The following is a 25429-nucleotide window of genomic DNA, read 5'->3' as shown; positions in this document are numbered from 1 at the left end:
ATATATGTGGTTTCCGATGGTCTTAGGCGACCCCTGTGAAAGGGTCGTTCGACCCCCAAAGGGATCGCGACCCACAGGTTGAGAACCGCTGACATAGACTTTAGGAAGTCCAGTAAATGTTTTTTTGGTTTTTTTTTTAGTAGAATGAGGTTAAGTGTTCCATATTTTTATTATTACTAATTTTTGTGAATCCTCACCCGAGGATATTTTCCCATTCATTTTTAGAGAGTGGAAGGGAGGGGGAGAGACAGAAACGAGGATATTTTCCCATTCATTTTTAGAGAGTGGAAGGGAGGGGGAGAGACAGAAAGAAACATCCATGTGAGAGACACATGGATTGGCTGCCTCCCACACCAGCCCCGACCGGGATGGGGATGGAGCCTGCAACTGAAGTGCGAGCCCTTGACCGGAATCAAGTCTGAGGGCCGATGCTCTATCCACTGAGCCAAACGGGCCAGGGCAACTGTATTTTTTTTAAAAAGTTTATTTTATTGATTGTTTTACAAAGAGGAAGGGAGAGGGATAGTTAGAAACTTCGATAAGAGAGAAACGTCGATCAGCTGCCTCCTGCACACCCCCTACTGGGGATGTGCCCGCAACCAAGGTACATGCCCTTGACCGGAGTCGAACCTGGGACCCTTGAGTCCGCAGGCCGACGCTCTATCCACTGAGCCAAACCAGCCAGGGCAACTGTTCCGTATTTTTAAGGTGAGCTGACGTCCTCCGTGTGTGTCGTGTTTCATCATTGGCGCTGCTCTTCCCCTGGAATTCTCTGGCCGCGTTCTGTGCGGCGTCTCTGCTCGGTGCTGCCTTTGGTGTGAGGACGGTGGTCCCCCGCGGCAGAGCCCGCAGTCCGTGCGGGAGGCTGTGTGTGGGCGCTGGCAGGTGCAGGCTGGCCTCCAGCTCAGGCTCGGACTGCGCACCGCACACTCCGCACTCCCTTCCGAGGACCAGAGGGCCACCCTGAGGGCCACGCCTAGGTCAGCACCCAGGAGCACCGCCCCCTCCCCCGTGGCCTGGCTGCAAATGTGGGCAAGTGTTAGCCCTTGGATTGGCTGGGAAGCCTGTCGGTCAGCGTGGCCCCGAGCCTGGTCCCTCCGGCTCTGTCCGTGTGTCTGCAGGAATGGCTGTGTCTGCAGCGGGTTATGTGGGAGGTGTAACAGGTAGCGGGCACTTTCCGAGGAGATCTGCGTTGTCACCGACCCGGGAACACCTTGTGTAAAATTGTTTTTCACCTTCCACTCTGTCCCGAAGAAACGTAAGAGTTGAAATGTTTTCAGGACATTGAGCCGGGACGTAATTTGCTTTTATACGTAATGGCCACGGGGCTGATCTTCCTCCAAGTGCGACCTTTTCTTTTCAATAACACGTTCCCATCGATTAAAAGGGAAGAGAAGGTAGAGTCACGTGTTCAGATAGGCTGCTTATGCTGTGTTACTCATCCCTAGAAAATTGCATAAAATTTCAGTTTATGTCAATTGAATCATATTTAAACATTTTAAATTTGCAAAACTACCTGGAGGAGAAAGGGAAAGACGTAAACCAGCACAGGGTGCGGGGACGCGGAGTCTGTTAGGGCCGCCTTTAACTTTCTGTGGATTTGAAGCGTTTGACAGGAAGTGTGCACAGTGACTGTGCAGACACTGTGTTTCAAATGGACCAGAGACTTGGCTTTAAAAAAATATATATATTTCATTGATTTTTTACAGAGAGGAAGGGAGCGGGACAGAGAGTTGGAAACATCGATGAGAGAGAAACATCCATCAGCTGCCTTCTGCACACTCCCCACCGGGGATGTGCCTGCAACCAAGGTGCATGCCCTTGACCGGAATCGAACCTGGGACCTTGAGTCCGCAGGCCGACGCTCTATCCACTGAGCCAAACCGGTCAGGGCAAGAGACTTGGCTGTTCAAAGCACAGAGTCTTTCTGTGACCAGGACGTCTTGTTTTGATTAATCTGATTTGCAAATTAGGGCTTTCCTCATCTAGGGAAGCAAACACACTCGGCCACCAGCACACGTGGGCAGCCGTGCCCGTGGGGATGTGGTCACCGCTCCTCTACCTGAGTCTCTGAAACTCGTGCCCCAAGATGAAGGCTCAGTGGGTGCCCCCCCCCAACCCAGTGGTAATGCCCGGCATTCAGAAGGGAAGGCTGGGCAGGGAGGGTGCTTTCCGGCTGCGGGGACCCGTGCCCTCCTGCCCTGGACGTGGGCAGTGCCAGGCCCCCGGGTCTTTCCTTGGTTTCCGGGTTTGCTTTGGGCTGAGCTCAGGTGCCCACAACCCCTGGGACTGGGCTGGGGCCAGAGCTGGTCTGACAGGTTTTCCTGTTCATTCCCGGGAAGCTGTAGGGGAGACGAACGCTAATCAAGGCTCCATTGACTCCTGGTTCTGCAAATACCCCTTCATGGGGCTCACCTGAGAACGGGGGTGGGGGGGAGTGTGGGCTTCTGGGGGCTGGGGCTCACCCCAAAACACAGTGGGTTCAAACACAGGCCTGTGGCCGTCAGCACCCATTTTGGGGGCCACCCCAGTGGCCGGCCTGGGAGGTTTGCTGGGACACTGGACTGCGGCCAGGGCTTGCTCACGTTGCCATGGAAATCCCCGTGCCCCCCCAAGCAGCCGGGAAAGTCACCCTCAGGCAGGTCTCCCGCTGGCACCTTCTCCATTTGGCCGAGTGCTGTCCAGAGGGGGTCACGGCACACGCGTGACCGGGGACAGAGGACAGTCCGGATCCGGCGTCAGCACCGAACTCGTGTTCGCACCCGCCTGGGCCAGCACCTGCACCTGCTGCAACCTCGATCCCCGTGTTTTAATTGTTTTGAGCGTTTTCATTGCAGCTGATTTCTGACTTCATGCTGTTGTGACTGGGAAGGTGCTCGATAGGATTTCAGTCTCTTGAACGTGTAGAGACTTGGTTTGCGCCCGCCGTGGGGTCTGTCTTTGGAAATGTCCCGTGTGCACTTGAGAGGAATGTCTATTCCGCCGCTGTGGGGTGAAATGTTCTGAAGGCGTCAGTTCCGTCGGATCCAGTGGGTCGTGCAGGATGGCTGTTGCCTGGCTGACTCTTGTCTGGAAGATGTATCCAGTGACGTCAGTGGGTGTTAAAGTCCCTGCTGCGACTGTACTGCTGTCCGTCTCCCCCTTGATGCCTCCAGAAGTTTCTTGTGCGTCTGGGTACCCCTGCACTGGGTGCGTGTATGCTTGCCAGGGCCATACCCCCTGCTGTATCGGCCCCTGTCGTGCTGCCAAGTGGTCTCCCCAGCTTCTTCCCTGTGACCCTGCGGGACCCTCCTCACCGGCCCCTCTGGCTGGGCCGTACGCCTTTCCCGGTGTCTTTGTCCCCAAACCTGCTCTTCTCTCCTCATCCTCACCTGGCGGCGGTGGCGAGGTGACACAGGCTGTTGCGAGTGGAGGCAGCTCTGCCTTGTCCACACTCTCTCGGGACCTCTGTTCCCAGCCAAACGGGCCTCGTCCCCCCGGGGCACCACCATCAGGGGACTGGCTGGTGTTGGGAGGCGGCCAGGCCCTCTGCCTGAGCCCAGGGCACCACGTCTCCATCATGACGACTGCCCACACGCTGGAACTTTCCGTCCACCTGCTGTCGGTCTGTGTCCCTGGCACTTCCTGGCCACGCAGTGCCTCTGCCTCCTGACCTCGGAACTCTCCGCTTTCTGTCCCTCCATCATCCTCACTGCCCAGCCATTTGCCCCCCTTGAGTGACACCTGGCTCTGCCACAGTCCACGTGGGAAACCCTGGCCTCCAGGGCTGCTTCCGTCCACCTGGGCCCACCTCCCTCGCTCATTCCTCCCCCCCCGCCCAGGTCCCGTCCAGCCTGGAGGCGTCTGCCAGGTGCCCCCATGGCGTCTGCCGGGTGCCTGCTTTTCCCGGGGACTCTCCGTGCTGGTCCCCCACGCTGTCATCCCCATGCTGTCACCCCAGGGCTGCCTCTGGGCCTCTCATTTCTGTGTCTGGATGATGCTGAGACGTTGAGCCAACCTCCCTCGGAGGAGAGTGTGAGCTCGAGAGGGTGGGGCAAGCTCAGGCTGAGTGTCCGTGCCGCGAGGCAGCCCAGTCCCATGTTCTCTGTGTATTGCGCTTATTGCGCTTTTGTCCTGTTGTTTTTCCTAAAACCACGTCCTTAAACCCGAGGCGTTCCCTTCGGTTTTAAATGGAATGTTCTGTGTGTTCTCGGGTCCTCGGTCACAGTCTACACCCGGCAGCCTGCAGGCAGCCACCTGGCAGGCCCCACAGAACTAGAGGCCAGATGCACGACATTCGTGCAAGAGCAGGCCTTTGCAGCCCGGCTGCCTGGATCCCTCCCTTGCAGCTGAGGCGGCTCCTTCTATCCCACGGCTGCAGCCTGGTCTAATTAGCATATTACACTTTCATTATTATAGACTAGAGGCCTGGTGCACAAAATTCATGCACAAGTGCCATCCGTAGGCCTGGCTGGCGATCAAAGTGCATGGAAGGGCAGGCCCCAGCTGACCTCTGGGCCCTGGGCCCCTGCACACCCCTCCCCGCCTGAGTCACGGTGCCCGAGCTCCCATGTGGAGATGTGGTGAGTGCAGCCGGACGCGATGGGCCGGGGCGCAGTGTGGGCCTCTGGGCTGCCCAGCAGCGCCGCACGGAAGCCGGGCAGGCAGCTCACTCTCTCCCGGCTCCCGGCTAGCCTCGCAGACTGGGAGCCTGACCGGCCCCTGTGGTTCGTGTGGGTGTGGGCTGGGCCCCTCCTGGGCACTGGCACCTGAGCATGGGGTCCTTCCAGGCCCACAAGCCCTGGCGTCTCGGGGGAGGGGAGAGGGGGAGTGAGAGCAAGCTCTGCGGACGCCTCGCATTCTCGCTGCACCTGCGTTCTCGCCGCACTGCCGTCCCCGTCACCCTCCTCCTGGGCAGCGGGCGGGCTCCTGCATCGCTTCCGTCTCCTCCTGGCAGGGCAGTGGGAGTTGGAGTGAGAATGCACTTCACAAAATCACTTCTGGGGGGAAAATAAGGAAACAAACAGCTCCATTAGACGGTTACTAAGCAGTGATGACAGGCTGTTGGCCCTTTTAGGTAATTCCCGAGGCTCCAGAGGTGGCGTGTTGTTCTGGCCACGTAGCCTCTCGCCCAGCATCCACTTCGAATGCGATTTTTTAAAAAAATATATTTTTATTGGTTTCAGAGAGGAAGGGAGAGAGAGAGATAAAAACATCAGTGATGAGAGAGAATCATTGATCGGCTGCCTCCTGCACACCTCCTACTGGGGATCGAGCCCAAAACCCGGGCATGTGCCCTTGACCGGAATCGAACCCGGGACCCTTCAGTCCGCAGGCCAATGCTCTATCCACTGAGCCACACCAGGTAGGACCGAGCGTGCTTTCAGTTCAGATTCTGAAGCCACGTAGAGTATACAGCAGTGGTTCTCAACCTTCTGGCCCTTTAAATACAGTTCCTCATGGTGTGGCCCAACCATAAAATTATTTTAGTTGCTACTTCGTCACTGTCATGTTGTTACTGTGATGAATCGTCATGTAAATATCTGATATGCAGGATGGTCTTAGGCGACCCCTGTGAAAGGGTCGTTCGACCCCCAAAGGGGTCGCGACCCACAGGTTGAGAACCGCTGGTATATAGGATCAAGGACCCAGCCATCTGGTGGGCCTCTGCCCTCCCTTCTCTCCTGGACCCGCCTGCCTTCTGAATGGGGGTAGGGGGACGTCGCTGCCTTTGGGGGAGACTCAGAGGGCGCCAGTGATTATAAATTGGGGGGCTGCCCATCACGAGCACGGGGTCTGGCACGGCGTTCAGGTTGGCCTGCCTGTACCTGGGCCTGCGTGCTCCCGTGTCTCAGCTCCATTCCCGCCGGTCTTTGTGTCTCGCCTGGCTCTGCCCAGAGGTGAGGGGCATTGGGGGTGGGGAGGGAGGGTTTCGAACCACAGATGTGGTTGCCTGGCCCGTGCTGTGTGCACCTGGAGCCTTCAGTAAGAGCCTCAGAGAATTAACGCAGCCGTTGGTTTCGCGAGCAGCTGTCACAGGGCAGAACTCAGCCTTGGAGCCTAAACACAGGCACTGTTTTCGAATCCGGTACAACATTCGTATAAAGGGCCAGAAGGTCATTACTCAGGTTTTCAAAGGCTGCTGTTCGCATTTGCGTCTCCCAGATGTTTAACAGTCCACCTGTTCTCAGTCGTGGGCCGGGCTGCGCTGCAGTCTTCACGCTGAGCAGCTGGGAGATGCTGGTGCGGACCCGACCGGGGGTCCCTGCTCTACCCGGGGGGGCGGGGGACTGCATGGTCTGCATGGTTCAGACAGCCCTCCCCCCACCCCCGAAACGCCGGCCCTGCTCCCCAGTTGAGAGGGCGTAAACTCAGTTACGGTTAGTTTTGAAACTGGGACTCTGATTTCGTTTCTAAATGGAAATGCACATGTAGACATCTCACTATCCTTCCGTAACAAGTGCACCAAATGAAGGAATTTCAGTGTATTTATTTCCGTTACGTTTGCGAGACTCGGGGCAGCGGCCGCGATGCCCGCAGACCTCGGGCTGCTTCGCCCGCCGCGGCCGGTACAGCCCTGGTGCCTGGGAGACGCAGGCTGTGCGGGCGCCTGCAGCGGGCCTCAGAGGGGGCCTATCCCCCCCCCCCCCCCCCCCGGGAATGTGTGTTTGCAGTTCTACCCAGTGCTCCACTGGAACCTTCTGCTGGCGGTTAGGCGGCCCGTAGGAGACGACGCGGGAAGCTTGTCACTCGTTCCCGCTCCAGGCCTCCCGAGGAGTCGGGGAGGGAAACATGTACAAGTTTGCTTTTGATTTTTGCGGCCGGGCATTTCGGTCACATGCAGTTGTTTTGTGACGCTCACTGACGGAGCTGCAGGCGATGCTAAAAGCCCGTGTAAGGGAGGGAGGAGCCGTCATCAGTTAGCAGGAGGCGTGCGTGGCCGCATGGTCCTGGCACCGTCCCCTGCCATGGTGCCCGGAAGGCCCTTCCTCCCCCGTGTGGATCTGCCGCGTGGGGAGGGGGGTTCCTCTGTGTTCCCCACGCCCGCCAGTGGAGTCCCAGCAAAGGACAGGACACGCCCTAACAAAACTCTAAAACGTCAGTTTTTTTCTAAAAATGTTTTTATTGATTTCAGAGAGGAAGGGAGTGGGAGTGGGAGAGAGAGAGAGAAGCATCAGTGATGAGAGAGAACCATGGATCGGCTGCCTCACACCGGGGGTGGAGCCCTCACCCTGGGTATGTGCCCCGACTGGGAATCGAACCCTGACCTCCTGGTTCATAGGTTGACGCTCAGCCACTGAGCGACGCTGGCCGGGCTCAAGCACCATTTTTTTTTTTTTTTTTTTTGGTTAATCCTCACCTGAGGGTATTTTTCCATTGACTTTTCGGGAGAGCAGTGGACGGGAGAGGAAGAGACAGAGAGAAACATCGATGTGAGAGAGACCCATCGGTTGGTTGCCTCCTGCACGCACCCCGACCAGGGCCTGGGAATCTGCAACCGAGGTACGTGCCCTTGACCAGAATCGAACCCGGGACCCTTCAGTCCATAGGTCGACACTCTATCCACTGAGCCACACCGGCCAGGGATCAAGCATTATCTTTTAAAGAGAGCATTTACCTGTCAGAACGTAGAGACTCACACGTGCCCGGCTGTGTGGTTCACGAAACTGCTCTCAGTTCTGTAAGGATGAGGTCAGAGTCCAGGCAAAGACTTTCCTATTGTTTGCGCCGGCCAGCCGGTCACGTGAGGCCGATGCCTGGAGAGACGTGGTACCAGCTGGTCTGGGCGACGGGCAGAAACAAGCCCACACCTTGTTCTCTCCGTGGGTCCGTGTGTCCCTAAGCCTCCGTCTCCACATCCCGTTTGCCGTCTGCATCCTAAATGCACGTCGAAAAGATGGAGAGTGTGTCGTCGCCGCCGCTTTCTTTATCGAAAAGCAAAATCGCACTGTTTGACTGAGATGCCTTGATTGCTCTTGGCAGTTCTCAGAACCGGCCCCGGACCAGCACATCGGCCTCAGGTGGGAACGCGTTAGAATGCAGCTTCCCCGGCCCCTCCCGGGTCTGTAGGATGAAACTCCGAGGCCGGGCCCAGCCGCCTTTGCGGTGAGAAGCTCTCCCCGTGTCCCGGCACCCGCTGGAGTTGAGATTTCAAAGTGCTTCCTCGTCAGCACTTTCCTGGCTAGGTTTTATTTTTTGGAAAATCTTTATTGATTTCAGAGAGGGAGAGAGAAATAGGAGTATCAGTGATGAGAGAGAATCGTGGATCGGCTGCCTTCTGCACACCCCCAATGGGGATCGAGCCCGCAACCCGGGTGTGTGCCCTTGACTGGGCATTGAACTGTGACCTCCTGGGTCATAGGTCGATGCTCAACCCCTGAGCCACGCCGGCTGAGCAGGCTTTTCTGTGTCTGATCCCGCATCCTTGCAGCCCTGATGGAGGATCTCAGCTGTCTGTCGTAGATGCAGCTTCTGGGGTCCCCAGCACCCCGTTCCCACGAGTGGTGACCTTTGGGCATGAGCACTGAGCGCCGTCCGTCTGGTGATGGTTTGTGTCGAAGCGCTGACGTGGGGCCTGGTGTGCGAGGGACCGAGTGCTGCGTCTGCTGGGCTCCCTGGGCCCTGCTCTCCTCTCTCTTTCTGCTTTTATCTCCTCTCCCCCCTCATCCCGGCCCCCCCCCCGCCCATGACGTGGGAGGCCGGGCCATTGCCACCGTAGCGAGCATTGGTTTCTCTTGGGGCCTCGGCACCTGCACCCACATGTCTGCAGATCGTCCAGGGCAGTGGTCAGCAAACTGAGGCTCGCGAGCCACATGCGGCTCTTTGGCCCCTTGAGTGTGGCTCTTCCTAAGCCTTAGGAGTACCCTAATTAAGTTAATACCAAGGTACCTACCTATATAGTTTAAGTTTAAAAAATTTGGCTCTCAAAAGAAATTTCAATCGTTGTACCGTTGATATTTGGCTCCGTTGACTAATGAGCTTGCCGACCACGTGCAGGCGCGCATGTACAGTGCGATTGAACCTTCGTGGCCCATGCGCAGAAGTCGGTGTTTTGTGGAAGAGCCACGCTCAAGGGGCCAAAGGGCCGCATGTGGCTCGCGAGCCGCAGTTTGCCGACCACGGGTCTAGGGGGTCGCGGTCAGTGCGCTCGCCCCGCGGCCCCAGGGCGGCATCGAGGGCCGCAGGATGGACGTTCCGGAGCCTCAGCTCCCGGAGGGGCAGCGTCCGGGCGGGACTGCGCTGCGTGTGCTGCTGACGGTCCCTGTCTGAGTCCTGTGTCCGCGAGGGGACGGGTCAGCGCCAGGGCTGGAGTGTCACCGTGGGACATCATGGTCTCTTTCAAGGGGCTTTGCTGGATCAAGAGCCCAGTGTCTAAAAAGGCGGACCTGGCAGCAGTTGTACCTGGACTCCTGGCGGCTACGGGGACGCCTGGGTCAGTTGGAGCAGGGCTCCTGGGAGGGCACACAGGCCCTGGCTGCGGGGTCGACGGGCCGGCCGGCCCTCCCTCTGGGCTCCCGGGGGCTGAAGGCGGACAGAGCAGCCGTTCTTGGGCTGAGTCACCGGCTGGTGGGGGCTGGGGGCCGGGCTCTGGCTCCAGCCGGCGGCGGGCGCCTTTGTCCGGAGCCTGTCCCCGAGGCGCCCGTGCCGTGGGGTGTTAATCATTACCTCGCCCTCCTTCTCGCCAGCAGGAGGGGGGACCTCCCAGGGCGCCAGGGCGGATCCCGCGCCCCACCTGGGCTTCCGTCCTGGCCACTGACCGGCACTCCCGGGTGTGGCCCAGCCGGGGCCAGAGGCTGGCACGTGGTCCGGGCTTTGGCTGGGGGCCCAGGACCGTGCGGGCTCCGGGTGGGGGAGGGCGGGGAGGGCACGCCCCTCGCCTGGGCGCCTTCGCGTGTGGCCCAGCCGAGGCCGGTTTCCTCCCTGCGACCCGGGCGTGCACCCCGCCGCCCGATGTGGGCGCAGGGAAGGCGAGAGGCCCCCGGAACAGCCCTCCTTCCTGCCCCCGCATCCGGGGGCGTCGCTGAGCTCACGCCTCCGGTGACGGTTTGGCGGGATCCTGAGCTCGTTTGTTAAAATTAAAGAGGAAAACGAGGCTGGCAGTGGAGGTGCCGTGGCCTGGCCGTCCCCACGCCCTGACACTTGCCCGCGCCCGGGCGGCGGGAGGGAGGCCGTGCCCGCCCTCGCCGAGACCTCTGCCTCCCGGGCCTGCGCTGGGGGAGGCACGTGCCAGGGGAGGTCATGCTATGTGGGAGCCGAGTGAGGAGGGGTTGTTTTGGTGGAAAACCTCAGGCCCTGGAAGAACAGAGGCAGGAAGAGGAAGCCGGATCACGTGTGTGGCAGCCCAGACCCCCCTCGGGTCACGGGGGGACCATGTCGCCTCACGTGGGCTTCCTGTCTTCCTTGTCGTTCTGACCGTTCTGTGTGGGCGTAGATGGACCATCATTCTCTGCAAACATGGGTTTCATGGACACAGTTTTGGTTCCTGCTTTCTTAGCGGGTGGAGTATTTCGTCGTTAAAATTCCACTGTGGACATTGTTTTCTTCTTGCTAATCCTCCCCCGAGGATATTTTCCCATTGGTTTTTAGGGAGAGAGGAAGAGAGAGGGAAAAAGAGAGAGAGATATCGCTGTGAGAGAAACACATCGATGGGTTGCCTCCTGCACGCGCCCCGACCAGGGCCCGGGCCAGGGAGGAGCCTGCAACGGAGGTAAGTGCCCTTGACCGGAGTCGAACTCGGAGCAATGGGTCCCCAGGCCGACGCTATCAGTTGGGGTGAATGTGAGATTTACTGAGGTCTCTGTGGTCCTCTCCTGCTGCAGGAGGGGGGGGGAGGGGGGGGAGGGGGGGGCCCTGCTGGGCGCGGTGGCAGGACGTCTCCACACACACCAGTCGGTGATTCTGGCTGAGAGTCGTCTCGTTTGCATGCAGCAGTGGTTCTCAAACTTCCTAATGCCGCGACCCTTTAATACAGCTCCTCGTGTTATGGTGACCCCCAATTTCATTGTTACAAATTGAACATAATTAAAGCATAGTGACTAATCACAAAAACAATGTGTAATTATAGATGTGTTTTCCAGTGGTCTTAGGCGACCCCTGTGAAAGGGTCGTTCGGCCCCCAGAAGGGGTCGAGACCCACAGGTTGAGAACCGCTGGCATACAGGGACCTGCCGCTTGTTTCTCAGGACATTCCTGCCAAGTCGCCTCTCCCAGGGGCTTATGCACCACGCTGTGCCCGCGCCGTGTCAGGGAAGCCCCCTCCTGGCCAATCCCATGAAAGAGCCCCCCACCCCCCTCCATGTGTGAGTCTGTGGGTGCGTTTTAAGCTCCACCCTCCTCACCCTGCACTCCTGGAGGGAAAGGGCAGTGCCCTCGGGTCGGCAACTGGCAGGGTGGCGGTGAACCCGCCCACAGGAGCTTAGAGCAGAGTTCGGCAAACCGCGGCTCCTGAGCCACATGCGGGTCTTTGGCCCCTTGAGTGTGGCTCTTCCACAAAATACCACGTGCGGGCGCCCACGTACGGTGCGAAGTTGACTTAAAGCTTTAGGTAAAGTTTATTAAGTTAATTTTAGGGAGCGTTATGGAGTGAAAGAAGATGTAGTGTCGAGGATTGAGAAAGGTATTCGGAGACGGTGTGGACATACAGAGAGGATGAACGAAAGGAAATAGATGAAACAAGTATACAAGACCAGTGTGGGTGGGAGAGTTGGAAGGGGTCGACCGCAGCGAACGTACCTCAGTCAGATGGAGGACGTTTTTAGCAAAGGCCAGCTTAGGAGTGCCCTGATTAAGTTAATAACCATGTGCCTACCTATAGAGTTCAAGTTTAAAAAATCTGGCTCTCCAAAGAAATTTCAATCGTACTGTTGATATTTGGCTCTGTTGACTGATGAGTTTGCCGACCGCTGGCCTAGAGGAAAATAGAGCTCGTCATAGAGTCACAGGAAGACCCACTGACCACAACCCCATTGTGGGCACAGAAGGGCCGCGAGGGAGGTTGTGAGCGCTGGCCTGGAGGCAGGGTCTGAGTGCAGCTGCAGGGGCGAGGACAAGCATGGCTGGCGGTGGGAACAGCATGCACGGAGCTTCTGTGGTAGGAGGCGCTGAGAGGGCAGGCAGGGTGTGCCGGGCGGCTGCCCCCCGGGGGGGCCCAGACCATGCAGCCCCTGTGGGGAGCCCTCATGATGCTCTCGGGGGGACGGTGGCAGGAGCTTTGTACCTGCAGAACCAGTGCAGACACTGGATGGCGCTCTGATGTGACGCCCACATTGCTCAGCGGTGGTTTGGGAAGGAAGACATCTTATGGGATGTAATCTCCCAAACCATGCAGGGTTTCGCCCTGGCTGGTGTGGCTCAGTGGCTAGAGCGTCGGCCAGCAGACTGAAGGGTCCTGGATTCAATTCCGGTTGAGGGCACGTACCTTGGTTGCAGGCTCCTCCCCAACCTCGGCCCCTAATTGGGGCACAGACAGGAGGCAGCCCATTGGTGTTTCTCTCATATCGATGTTCTCTCTGTCTCTCCCCCTCTCTCTCTCACTTTTTTAAAAATTAGTGGGAAAATATCCTCGGGTGAGGATTAACAACAACAACATAACATAATGTTTCTGCACAGTTTGTATTATTTCTGGGTTTTCCGGAGAAGGCTTGTCATACTTAGTAGAGAGCAAATATACTTTTAGTTACATTTAAAGGTATTTTATTTACTTTACTAGACGCCTGGTGCATGAAATTGGTGCAAGAGTAGGCCTTCCTTCCCCTGGCTGCCGGCACCGGCTTCCCTCTGGCACCCGGGACCCAGGCTTCGTCTGGAAGGTCATCCGGAAGGTTGTCCGGTCTAATTAGCATATTCTGCTTTTATTATTATAGATCGCTTATATTTTTTTAGAGCAGTTTGAGGCCCACAGAAGTACAGAGGTGTCCTGTACACCCCCGGCCACACGTGGGCTCCCCTCCCACGTTCAGCATCCCCACCAGAGGGGACATTTGCCACAGTTGATGAACCCCAGGGGCACATCCTCATCCCCCAGCGTCCACAGCTCGCATCAGGGCCACTGGCGCCGCACGTGCCATGGTTTGGACAGACGTAGGACACACCTGCCCGTCGCCACCGGTCACACGGCCGGGTCACTTCCTGGCTGGGATCATCCCTGGGCCCTGTCTGGGCCTTCCCTTTGCCGCGTGGCACGGAGCTGGACTCGCACAGCGCGTGGCCGTGGCCGTGGCCGCTGGCGGCTGCCACTTAGGAACGTGCGTTGAAGCTCCTCCACGTCTTCTCACGGCTTCGCAGCTCATTTCTTTTTAGCTCTGAGGACTACTCCACTGTCGATGGAGCACAGTTTCTTTTTTAAAAAAATATATTTTTATTGATTTCAGAGAGGAAGGGAGAGGGAGAGACAGAGACACCAATGAGGAAAGAGAATCATGGATCGGCTGCCTCCTGCATGCCGCTCACTGGGGATGGAGCCCGCAACCCCGGGCCTGTGCCCTGACCGGGAATCGAGCTGTGACCTCCTGGTTCATACGTTGACGCTCAACCACTGAGCCACGCCGGCCGGGCTCTGTGCCCTTTTTTAAACTTTATTCTAGCGCAGCAGCCACCAGCCGCAGGTGGCCACGTTACATAGGATTTAAATTTCAGTTCCTCAGGCCCCGCAGAGGCAGGTGGCTTCTCAGTAGCCACGGAGGCCCCTCCTGGGACAGTGAGGTCATGGCCTCTCCCGTCCGTCTGTCCTCCTCCCTCTCAGAAACCAGTTCCAACAAAAGACCGTGCTGAGTGACTTGTTTTCACAGCGTATCCGTGACCGAAAGACAATATGAAACAGAAAAGAAAGAATAGAGTGAGGTTCACAGGGGCCTCTCTTCTGGGCGGCCTGGCCCGTCCCGGCCTCTGTGACGAGAAATGGGTTTGTTTCCCAGCTGTTTGGGACACAGAGTGAGTGGCAGTTTGAACAGTAGGTGCCTGGACTGGGTGCCCAGCCCCCTTGACACACATGCATGGGCGCTGCAGGCCACTGGCTCGCCACCCATGTCCGCGTGGGCTTGGGGCAGTGACAGGCCGCGGACACGCTGCTGAAAGAATTTTTTTGCATGAATCTCGTTCCGGGAATTCAGAACATGTGGACTTTAGGGCCTTACGTTTTCTTCCCTGGAAGTGGCCAGACCAGAGCGGACGGCCTGCGAGGCTACGCCGAGGACCACGGCCCAGGACGTGTCCCTGAGCCTGGCCACACGCTCCCTCCTGCCATGGCCCTGGGACCAGCGTCACGCACCTCACCGCTGCGGGAGCAGCGTCCTCTCCGCCTTCACGTGTTTAAAGCCCTCGTGTCCAGTCGAGCAGCATCTGACGTGGGTGATCCACACGTGTGTCACGTGCTGCTTCTGCTCGGAATGGCCGTGTGCCCTCGCGCCTCGCCGTCCTTGGACACGCGCTTGGAGGGAGAGGACAGCGCCCTGGACATGCGTTGTTTCACCTCTCCCTTGCCTGCTACTGATTCCTTTTCTTTATTTCTTTTTTCAGGTCGCTTGCAGCGTTTGCATGTTGAGAAGGTATCGTTGTTAAACTGTGGGCGGTGGGTTTGTGCAGACGGGTTCGTGGGCGATGAGAGTGAGAGCAGGTTCTGGTGGTGATGGCAGGAGTCTGTGTAGGTGATCCTTGAGGTACAAGTGTCCGGTTTTTGCGAAGTTCCTGCCAGGACCTTTTCTCTGTCCGGGTGCTGGTTGCTTGTATGGCGTCAGCACCCATGACGGTTGGTAGCACGGGAGATGGCAGTTGGCACCTAGTGGCCCCCCAGGCTGGGTTGTCCCTTCTCACGGGGCCAACGGACAGTTCCCTGCTGCGCCTTGTCTGCCCCCATGGAGGGCAGGAGGGTTGGCCAGCCCTGAGCTGGGGCACCCACAGCAGGTGCGGGACAGGCGTCCTGGCTACTGCCCTCCAGGGCCTGGACACACCAGGCCACCCTCCGACTTCCTGTCCAGCGTCCGGCCCAGATGAGCCCCGAGTGTGTCTGCAGGGACTCGGGGTGTCTAACTAAAGGCGGACCGCACTTTAGGGCGTTTTCCTGGGGAAAGTGTCCCGAGTAGAACTCCGACCTGAGCCGTTGTTACGTGAGTCAGTGTTTGCCTGGTCGTAGCGGGGAAGGTAGCTGCCGAGATGGAAGGATTAAGTGAGAGACACGCCTCTCGCCCAGCTTCCTGGACGGACTGGTGCTCGGTGAAAAGACGAGCTGAGGGTCCCCAGGTGCCCATGTCTCTCGGGAAGTCTCAGTCACACTGGAGTGTGTACACAAGGCTCTCTTACCCGCACCGCCTGCACGCCGTGCACGTGAGCTGTCCTCGCTCAGTGACCCTGCAGGGACACAGGTGCTTAGGACGGGGTCCTGGGGCAGGAGCCGGGCAGGTGGCCGTGGTGAGGCTGTGCCCACGGCTGTGCCCAGGGCTGTGTGGTGAGGCTGTGCCCAGGGCTGTGCTGGGAGGCTGCAGGGCTGTGCCCAGGGCTGTGCGGGGAGGCTGCAGGGCTGTGAGGCTGTGCTCAGCGGTTCTGTCTTTGCAGTGATGACGTCCTGCCTGCCGTACCTGGTGCTCCTGTGGGGCGCCCTCGGGGTCGCCGACGCCGCCAAGATCATCGTGGTGCCGCCCATCATGTTTGAGAGCCACATGTACATCTTCAAGACGCTGGCCGCCGCCCTGCACGCGCGGGGCCACCGCACCGTGTTCCTGCTGTCGGAGGGCCGCGACCTGGCGCCCTCGCCGCACTACGGGCTGCGGCGCTACCCGGGGCTCTTCAACAGCTCGGCCTCGGACGCCTTCCTGCAGGCCAAGATGCGCAACATCTTCGCAGGGCGGCTGACGGCCGTGGAGCTGTTCGACATCCTGGACCACTACACGCGGAACTGCGACATGATGCTGGGCAACGGCGCGCTGCTGCGGGCGCTGCGGCGGGAGCGCTTCGACCTGCTGCTCGTCGACCCCAACGACATGTGTGGCTTCGTGATCGCGCACCTGCTGGGCGTGCAGTACGCCGTCTTCTCCACCGGCCTCTGGTACCCGGCCGAGGTGGGCGCCCCGGCGCCGCTGGCCTACGTGCCCGAGTTCAACTCGCTGCTCACGGACCGCATGAGCCTGGTGCAGAGGATGAAGAACGCGGGCGTGTACCTGGTGTCGCGGCTGGGGGTGCACCTGCTGGTGCTCCCCAAGTACGAGCGGGTCATGCGGAAGCACGGGCTGCTGCCCGGCCGCTCCCTGTACGACCTGGTGCAGGGCTCCAGCCTCTGGATGCTCTGCACCGACGTGGCGCTGGAGTTCCCGCGGCCCACGCTGCCCAACGTCGTCTACGTGGGCGGCATCCTCACCAAGCCGGCCGGCCCGCTGCCCCAGGTGAGGCCCGCGCGTCCCGGGACCCGTGTCCGGAGGGGCACCCGGTCGGTCTGGGTTTTCAGGAGCCGTAGGGGTGGTTATCTGAGCAGAAACGCTGCTGAAGGCGGAGGACAGAGCCCACCCGTCCCGTTATGGGGGGGCGGGGGAGTCGGGGCCCGGGATCGCGCTCCTGCCGGGAGCGAGTCTGTGATGCCCGGGCCACTCGGCCACGTGGTCAGGACACGAGCTGGAGGGGTTCCTGACGCAGCCATCGCTGTGGGGTGTGAGCAGAATGTGGGGAGAGGGACGCCGAATGGGAGTGGCTTTGCTTTAATGAAACCCAGTCCCCTCCGTGAGCAGGTCCCTTTCTGATCCGGGCCCTTAGGTATTAAATGTGAACAAAGGCCCCGGGTGGTGTTGCTCAGTGGTTAGAGTGCCGGCCCTGCACCAAAGGGTTGTGGGTTCGATTCCTGGTCAGGGGCACGTACCTGGGTTGCGGGCTCCAGTCCCGCCCGGTCGGGTGCTGGCAGGAGGCAGCCGGTCGGAAGTGGTAACAGGTAGTAGGTGTCCTTGCAGCTGTTAGGGGCTTCGCAGGGGGGATGACAGCAGTGCGAAGGCATCGTGCGTTTATCCAAAAGGAACGCATTTCAGCTGCTGATTCCTTGGTGGGTTCAGGCCCCTGAGCCGCGAGCTCGGCCGCGTCACCTGAATTGTGGGGGGTCTGGAGGTGCGGCCGAACCAGAGTTCCCGTGGCCTCGCTCCTGTGCGGGTGGTGTCACCGGGTAGCCCAGGCCCGGGACCAGGGCTCACTCGGGACACGGTCAGTAGTAAATGACCTGCATCAAACAGAACCGCTGCCAAATGCGAGGCCCCGCGCAGCCCTGTCTGTCACAGCGTCACCTGTCTGCCCGGGCGTCGGGCGCGTCCCAGCTGCAGCCCCAGCGCCGTCCACGTCAGTCACCGCAGTGACTCAGAGCAGCCGCTGCCACCGACAAGACAAGGTCCCCGTCCACTTCCTCAGGGTGAACTGACCTGGTCGCTCGTGTCGGAGCGGGGACTGTGGCTGCCGTGGCCGCAGAGGTGACCTGGGTGCCCTGGCCCTGGTATGCTGTACCCCGAGGTCAGCAGGCTCAGGGTGTCCTTCCTGCACCCCGAGGTCAGCAGGCTCAGGGCGTCCTCCTCCCTGCACCCCGAGGTCAGCAGGCTCAGGGTGTCCTTCCTGCACCCCGAGGTCAGCAGGCTCAGGGCGTCCTCCTCCCTGCACCCCTGCCGGAGTCCAACCCCAGCAGGTCCAGGGGTCCCCAAAGGTGTAGACGGAGTCGGCGAAGAAGGAAGGACACAGAGACAGCGTTCAGTTGATCAGCAGCCTAGCCAGGATCTCTAGCCAGGATCTCCAGCGAAGTTCTGGTCTGGATCTCCAGCGAAGTTCTGGCTAGGATCTCCAGCCAGGTTCTGTGTCCATGTTCTCTTGCTAGGTTCTCCAGGATCTCCAGCCAAGTTCTGGTCTGGATCTCCAGAGAGGTTCTGCTTCAGATCTCCAGCCAGGTTCTGTGTCCATGTTCTCTTGCTAGGTTCTCCAGCCAGGTTCAGTCCAGGTTCTCCAGCCAGGTTCAGTCACCAGGTTCTAGTTAGGTTCTCTTGCCAATTTCTGTAGTCAGGTTCAGTCCAGGATCTTTTGCCATGTTCTCTTGCTAGGTTCTGTCTCTAGGTTCTGAGGCCAGTTTCTGTCCAGGATCTTTTGCCATGTTCTCTCCAGCGAAGTTCTTCTGTCTCTAGAGAACGTTCTGTGGAGGTTCTGTGCCTCCTGGTTCTGTCTTCTTCTGGTTCCGTATTCTAAGTTCTGTGTCTTGCTGTCTTATTACATCTGTATTTATACCAGTTGATTCAATCCTATCAATCTCTATTACAAAGGTTAGGGCGTTTCTTATCTCCATTCCAGGGAGTAAAGATTATGTAGCTTAAACATGATTGTTTGTAGTTAAAGTGATTAATTACCCACCTGGCACTAGTTAAGAGGTTTTATTCCCTCCCTAACTTCAGGGGAAAGTCCTTACCTGGGGAAACAACCTTTCTCAGAGACCTTGGTTAAAACACATAGTGCCAAGAAGGTGAGCAAACATATTAAGAACAGTATGCCATATATGCCAGGTCCCTTGAAACAGCAAGCATGGACCGGCTCCCGGCACACCCCGAGGTCAGCAGGCTCAGGGCGTCCTCCTCCCTGCACCCCAAGGTCAGTAGGCTCAGGGTGTCCTCCCTGCACCCTGAGGTCAGCAGGCTCAGGGGCGTCCTCCCTGCACCCCGAGGTCAGCAGGCTCAGGGTGTCCTCCCTGCTCCCCGAGGTCAGCAGGCTCAGCTCAGGGGCGTCCTCCCTGCACCCCGAGGTCAGCAGGCTCAGCTCAGGGGCGTCCTCCCTGCACCCCGAGGTCAGCAGGCTCAGCTCAGGGGCGTCCTCCCTGCACCCCGAGGTCAGCAGGCTCAGCTCAGGGGCGTCCTCCCTGCACCCCGAGGTCAGCAGGCTCAGCTCAGGGGCGTCCTCCCTGCACCCCGAGGTCAGCAGGCTCAGCTCAGGGGCGTCCTCCCTGCACCCTGAGGTCAGCAGGCTTAGCTCAGGGGCGTCCTCCCTGCACCCCGAGGTCAGCAGGCTCAGCTCAGGGGCGTCCTCCCTGCACCCCGAGGTCAGCAGGCTCGGGGGCGCCTTCTCCAGCTCTAGAGATGATTCTAATTCAGGGGAATTTGGTCGTGGGACAGACACGGATGAGAGAGGCAGAGAGCAGAGACCGAGGCCGGATCAGGAGCCCGTCGGTCACTCTGTCCTTCGCCAGGACGGCCGGGGGGACACCGAGCGGCCGGTTTCTTGGACGCGCCGCCTGTGAGCAGATCAGGTGTGAGAAGTGTGAGACCAGGGGCGCAGGGTATGTGCCACGACCCCATGGCACGTGGCTTCCCCGTGATGCAGGGCGTGTGTCCACGCAGACGCTCGTCCCCACGCAGCCCGTGTGGGGGCCACGCTGCGGAGAGGCTGTGCTGACCCACCAGGCGTGCGGCTGCTCAGCACCTGCCTCGAGCTCATGGGTTAGCCTAGGCCAAGCTCGGCGCCCCAGGCTCCTGCGAAATGTGCTTGCGGGGTTCCTCGCAGGTGTTGTGGGGTGAGTGCGCGTTTTGTCTTCCTTCTGTGAGCACTGGGCACGTGTTGAATACTTCCTCTGTTCGCTTAGGGCAGCGGTTCTCAACCTGTGGGCCGCGACCCCTTTGGGCATCTAACGACCCTTTCACAGGGGTCGCCTAAGACCATCGGAAAACACATATATAATTACGTATTGTTTTTGTGATTGATCACTGTGCTTTAATTATGTTCAATGTGTAACAGTGAAAATACATCCTGCATATCAGATATTCACATGACGATTCATAACAGTAGCAACATTACAGTTATGAAGTAGCCACGAAAATAATGTTATGGTTGGGGGTCACCACCACATGAGGAGCTGTATTTAAGGGCCGCGGCGTCAGGAAGGTGGAGAACCGCTGGCTTAGGGCGTGGGTCTGGGCAGCCAGGTCGGCGCGTCCAGCCGAGCAGGTGTGTGCAGGTGCCTCTTGGGTCGTGCTCACGGGTGCAGGTGGCGGGGGGCGGCCCGGCAGGCGGAAGGGGGCTCCCGCTTACACAGGGAGCTTGGACTTCAGCAAATGCTGCGCCGTCATTAGACATGCCGTTCACGTCGTATTTGACCTCTAAAAAGAGTGATTAAAACTGAAGCCGTCACTTGGGTTTATTCTGCACGATACATAGGTTTTGTAAGATACGTTTTTGCTCAAAGGCAAACATTAAATTAGGGAAATGCTTCAAGCCTTTGAGACCCGGTTTCATTTGGGGGAAGGTCACGGTTCGTTGGGAGGTACAGGGAGCCACAGGAGGTAGGGAATCTTCCACTGGGCCCGCAGCCGGGTGCCCGGAACTTGGCGCAGTTCCAAACACACATTCCTCGGCCGGGGGTGGGGGGTGGGGGTGGGGAGGGTGGGGCGAGGATCGATGATGGGCAGCGCCTGCCGCTCCCCTGTTCTCCGTTCACATGCCTCCTGCAATGCACTTGCTTTTTTCGCAACTCACAGCTATGTAAGTCTTGAGTAACGTGTTCCATAAACAGAACCTTAAATGAGACTGGCTTACCGGGACTTTTCGACAGAGAGGGCAGACCCTTTTGCAGACAGGTGTGCTTGGGCCACTTGGCGGTCTAGCTGCTTAGAAGCCCTGGGTGTTCTCCAAAGGGACGCCCGCCGGGAAGTGACTCACGTGCTGATGACGCTCGCCCAGGCCGTCGGCGGGGCCAAGTCCATTTTCCCAGCAAGGACACGGGCGGCCTGTGGCCACGTCTGACGCGGAGAGTTGAGTGTATCCGCTGGGATGTGCGTGGTGACACAGCTAAAGCCTTTTTCCGGGACGATGCTGGACGGAAGCCGTGCGGAGCAGCTGCCGTGTGAGGTCACCTGACGCGGTTCCCAAGGCTGCTGCCCTTCTGGTCCGGTAGCTCCCCGCAGAGACATGGATGGGACACGCGTGTCGCCGCTGCTCACGTGGATAGCTCTGCCCTCTCAGCTGGCAGGGCCCGGGCCCCGGTTCTCAGAGCCGAGGTCTGCGGTCGCTGCCAGCTGGGGCCACAGCTGTGCCCACGTCTCCTCGCGCGCGGACTCGGCAGTGAGGGCCCGGGCTGGACACAGCGCGCTTTGTGTGAGAAGCACAGAGAGTGACCCGCACACGCAGAGGCTGCGGTGAGAGCAGCGGTGCTGAGCGTGGCGCCGGCGACCTTTAAGGAAGTGCTTTCGTTTAACCTGCAGAGAAGGGATCCATCAATGCCGTCCCTTAAGGGGACCCTGCCCGGGCCAACTGCCAGGCTCATGCGTGGCCTTTCCACGGTCTCTCCTTTCCCTCCTGCTCCCCTTCAGCCCCCAACGCGACCCCCTGAGCCCAGAGCCCCCCTACGCCCTGCCCTGCGCCCGCCGCCTCGCCCCGGGGACCGTCCTTCCTCTCCCTGAGCCTCGGCACCGAGCCGAGAGCTGAGCCCGCGGAGCTGCGGCGCTGACAGGCCCGCGCCCGGGTTACCTTTCCGGGTCCTGAATATTTTATAGGGAAACCGGAGGCCGGGAGGCAGGAAGCCACGGGTCAGAAGGATCGATACCAGCGGCCGGCTGCTCCGGGAAGGGCAGAGGTGCAGTGCAGGCGCCCGGGCGCACGGCGCGTTCCCAGCCCCGGGCCTCACTGCCCACGCACACGCGTGACCGTGGCTGATGGCCCGCGCGTCTCCGGGGAGGCCGTGACACGTGGCCTTCTAGCTGCTCTCAGCTGGCGCGAGGGACAGTGGCCGAGTGCGAGGGAGCGGGACTGCGGCCCCATGTGGGCGGCCGAGCACTGGGTGGTCCTTCCTCCCTGCGCTCCGGGGGGGAGTGGGCGGCACCCGCTGCCGAGACGCTGGGGAGCAGGAGACAGCCCCGTGCACGTGACATGTTCAGGCCGCAGTTCTGCCCCACACGCGTCCTCCGTCAGAACTGAGCGCGGGGTCCGGTGATGGTGGACCCGGGCGAGCCACACTCCCCGTCGGTGTTGCCTCGGCCTCGGGTAGCAAGGAGAGGGAATCTTCCACTGCTCGCTCCTCCTCCCGGGTAGCAGGCCCACCTCCCACCACAGCGGGGCAGCACGCCAGCCTCGCGCGAGACCTGCGCCCCTCCTGCCGCCCTGGCGCCGTCTCAGGCCGCGTGTGTGCACGTGGAGGGGAGAAGGTGTTTGGCATCAGAGGCTCCCAGAAGGCGGGTGGCAGTCACACCCGTGTGTCTGGAGCGTGTTGTAAAGCATGGAGACTGGAGCATGTTGTAAAGCATGTAGACGCCCGTGCGTCTGGAACGTGTTGTAAAGCCTGTAGACGCCCGTGCGTCTGGAGCGTGTTGTAAAGCATGGAGACGCCCGTGCTTCTGGAGCGTGTTGTAAAGCGTGTAGATGCCTGTGTGTCTGGAGCATGTTGTAAAGCATGTAGACACCCGTGCTTCTGGAGCGTGTTGTAAAGCGTGTAGATGCCTGTGCATCTGGAGCGTGTTGTAAAGCATGTAGACACCCGTGCGTCTGGAGAGTGTTGTAAAGCATGTAGACATCCGTGCATCTGGAGCGTGTTGTAAAGCATGTAGACATCCGTGCATCTGGAGCGTGTTGTAAAGCATGTAGACAACCGTGCGTCTGGAGCGTGTTGTAAAGCATGTAGACATCCGTGCATCTGGAGCGTGTTGTAAAGCATGTAGACATCCGTGCGTCTGGAGCGTGTTGTAAAGCATGTAGACATCCGTGCGTCTGGTGCGTGTTGTAAAGCATGTGGATGCCTGTGCGTCTGGAGCGTGTTGTAAAGCATGTAGACACCCGTGCGTCTGGAGCGTGTTGTAAAGCATGTAGACACCCGTGCGTCTGGAGCGTGTTGTAAAGCATGTAGACATCCGTGCGTCTGGGGCGTGTTGTAAAGCATGTAGACACCCGTGCGTCTGGAGCGTGTTGTAAAGCATGTAGACATCCGCGTGTCTGGAGTGTGTTGTAAAGCATGTAGACATCCATGCGTCTGGAGCGTGTTGTAAAGCATGTAGACATCCATGCGTCTGGAGCGTGTTGTAAAGCATGTAGACATCCGCGTGTCTGGAGCGTGTTGTAAAGCATGTAGACATCCATGCGTCTGGAGCGTGTTGTAAAGCATGTAGACGCCCGTGCGTCTGGGGCGTGTTGTAAAGCATGTAGACGCCCGTGCGTCTGGGGCGTGTTGTAAAGCATGTAGACGCCCGTGCGCCTGGAGCGTGTTGTAAAGCATGTAGACAGCCGTGTGTCTGGAGCGTGTTGTAAAGCATGTAGATGCCTGTGCGTCTGGAGCGTGTTGTAAAGCATGTAGACACCCGTGCGTCTGGAGCGTGTTGTAAAGCATGTAGACACCAGTGCGTCTGGAGCGTGTTGTAAAGCATGTAGACACCCGTGCGTCTGGAGCGTGTTGTAAAGCATGTAGACGCCCGTGCGTCTGGAGCGTGTTGTAAAGCATGTAGACATCCGTGTGTCTGGAGCGTGTTGTAAAGCATGTAGACATCCGTGCGTCTGGGGCGTGTTGTAAAGCGTGTAGATGCCTGTGCGTCTGGAGCGTGTTGTAAAGCATGTAGACACCCGTGCGTCTGGAGCGTGTTGTAAAGCATGTAGACATCCATGCGTCTGGAGCATGTTGTAAAGCATGTAGACATCTGTGCTTTTGGAGCGTGTTGTAAAGCATGTAGACGCCCGTGGGTCTGGAGCGTGTTGTAAAGCATGTAGATATCCATGCCTCTGGAGCGTATTGTAAAGCATGTAGACACCCGTGCCTCTGGAGTGTGTTGTAAAGCATGTAGACGCCCGTGCGCCTGGAGCGTGTTGTAAAGCATGTAGACATCCGCGTGTCTGGAGCGTGTTGTTAAGCATGTAGACGCCCGTGCGTCTGGGGCGTGTTGTAAAGCATGTAGACGCCCGTGCGCCTGGAGCGTGTTGTAAAGCATGGAGGGCGTGTGCACACGGGAGCTGCAGGTCAGTCACACGTTCGCGTGAAGGGTGGGTGTGCGAAGTGCCTCGGTTGCCGAGCTGCGCTGCGTGGTCAGACGGTGTGCAGTGGAGATGGGGTTTCCGTGCCGGTTCTCCCGGGAACGCCAGGACCACGGGCTCTTTCCGGCCTCTCCCTTCCCGGGACCCCGACCAGGAGCGAGAGCAAGGTGAGCGGATTTGAGAAGCCACAGCACCTGCCCAGGTTCCGGACCAGCTCGCGCCCTTGACTCACCGTGGGCCCCGCGAGGCTGCTCCCGGCGCTGACTCCCTGCGGCCGCGTCTCAGCAGCGGCGTGTCCTCCCCGCCAGGCGCCAGGCGGATGGGAAACAGCACACACGTGTCCGAGGTCGGCGTGCCGGCTCCATGAGGAGTGACTGTTTGAGCCCAGGACAGGAAGAGGCCTCAGAACAACTTCATGTGAAAGAGCCACTTGGTGCCACGGCCCGAGGCCGGCCCGGCTCTGCTCGCGCTGGGACCAGGGAGGCGGCCGAGGGGCCTTTCACAAGGGCTTCCCGCCCTGGGTCCACCTGTCACGTGATCCACCTGGACTTGGGTTCGGGCTCCGCATCTCCTCCATCACTTTGGCCTGGGCCTCGTACCTCATGCTGGTTCCTTCACTCAGTGACCAGTGTTTGCTGTGCGCCTGCCGCACGGCTGTCACCCAGGCTGGGGCAGGTGCCGTGTGCAGGTGTGGTCCGTGCTCTCATGTTACCTTCTGGCAGTTTCATGGATTTGCATCTTATATTTCGGCCTGTGATCCATTTTGACTTAATTTTGGTGAAGGGTGTGCGGGCTGTGCCCAGCTTCATGCTCTGCACGTGGCTGCCCAGTGGCGCCAGCACCGTGGGCTGAGCGCACGGTCTCCGCTCCTGTGTCAGAGCTGGGGTGGCCGTGGTTATGGGTCTGTTTCTGGGCTCTGTTCGTCCCGTTGATCTGTGGTCTGTTCTCGCATCAGTGCCCCTGTCCCCTTCCTGTAGCTTCGGCCAGCAGTGAGGTGGGTCAGCCCTCCGCCCTGTCCCGTCCGTAGGTGGCGATGACCATGGGCTTTGCCTCCACAGCCACGTGAGGCTCCGTTTGTGGGGTCACAGCGTGACTCGCGGGGGTTTGCTTCCTGTGTGTTGTACCTGTCGGTGGAGATGGAGGCACTGGCCCCAACAGCGTTGCCTCCTGCCCCCGGACGCGGACGTTCTCCTTCCGCGCCTGTTTCTCCCTCCGCGTCCGGGGGCAGGGGCGTGTGTTCTGTTAGATGCCACCCGCGCATCGCACGCTTGGAGACGCCAGTGCAGCTGGGCCTGTGTTCAATGCCAGGCCTCGCTGTCCATGCCGGCGCCGGGAAAGGGGCTGCCCTGTCGTGCGACCCCCGCAGCCTGCGACCTCACCACCATCGCTTCTTCGTTCCAGGAGATTTTGGCCGATTCTTTTCCACTTTCTACAGAGACGATCATTCCACCTCGAGCAGGGACAGTGACGCGTGTCTCTCTCTTCGCAGTCGGTGCATTTCTCATCTCCTTTTCTTGTCCTG

At 59.4% G+C, this 25429-nt stretch overlaps 1 protein-coding gene across 4 annotated transcripts in view; it reads left to right on the top strand.

Moving 5' to 3' along the window:
- UGT8 (UDP glycosyltransferase 8) overlaps positions 1-25429 on the top strand; it is a 42481-nt gene that overhangs the window by 5172 nt on the left and 11880 nt on the right. For all 4 annotated transcript variants that reach the window (XM_036303289.1, XM_036303290.1, XM_036303292.1 and 1 more), the window contains exons 2-3: positions 14494-14522; positions 15526-16349. In XM_036303289.1, the coding sequence (XP_036159182.1) occupies positions 15528-16349 (822 nt within the window). In that variant the 5' untranslated portion in view covers positions 14494-14522; positions 15526-15527. The remainder of the gene's footprint in view (positions 1-14493; positions 14523-15525; positions 16350-25429) is intronic.

This window comes from Myotis myotis, unplaced genomic scaffold (genome assembly GCF_014108235.1).
Source record: "Myotis myotis isolate mMyoMyo1 unplaced genomic scaffold, mMyoMyo1.p scaffold_m19_p_36, whole genome shotgun sequence".
Lineage (NCBI taxonomy): Eukaryota > Metazoa > Chordata > Mammalia > Chiroptera > Vespertilionidae > Myotis > Myotis myotis.
This window is presented reverse-complemented; position numbering and strand designations above follow the sequence as displayed.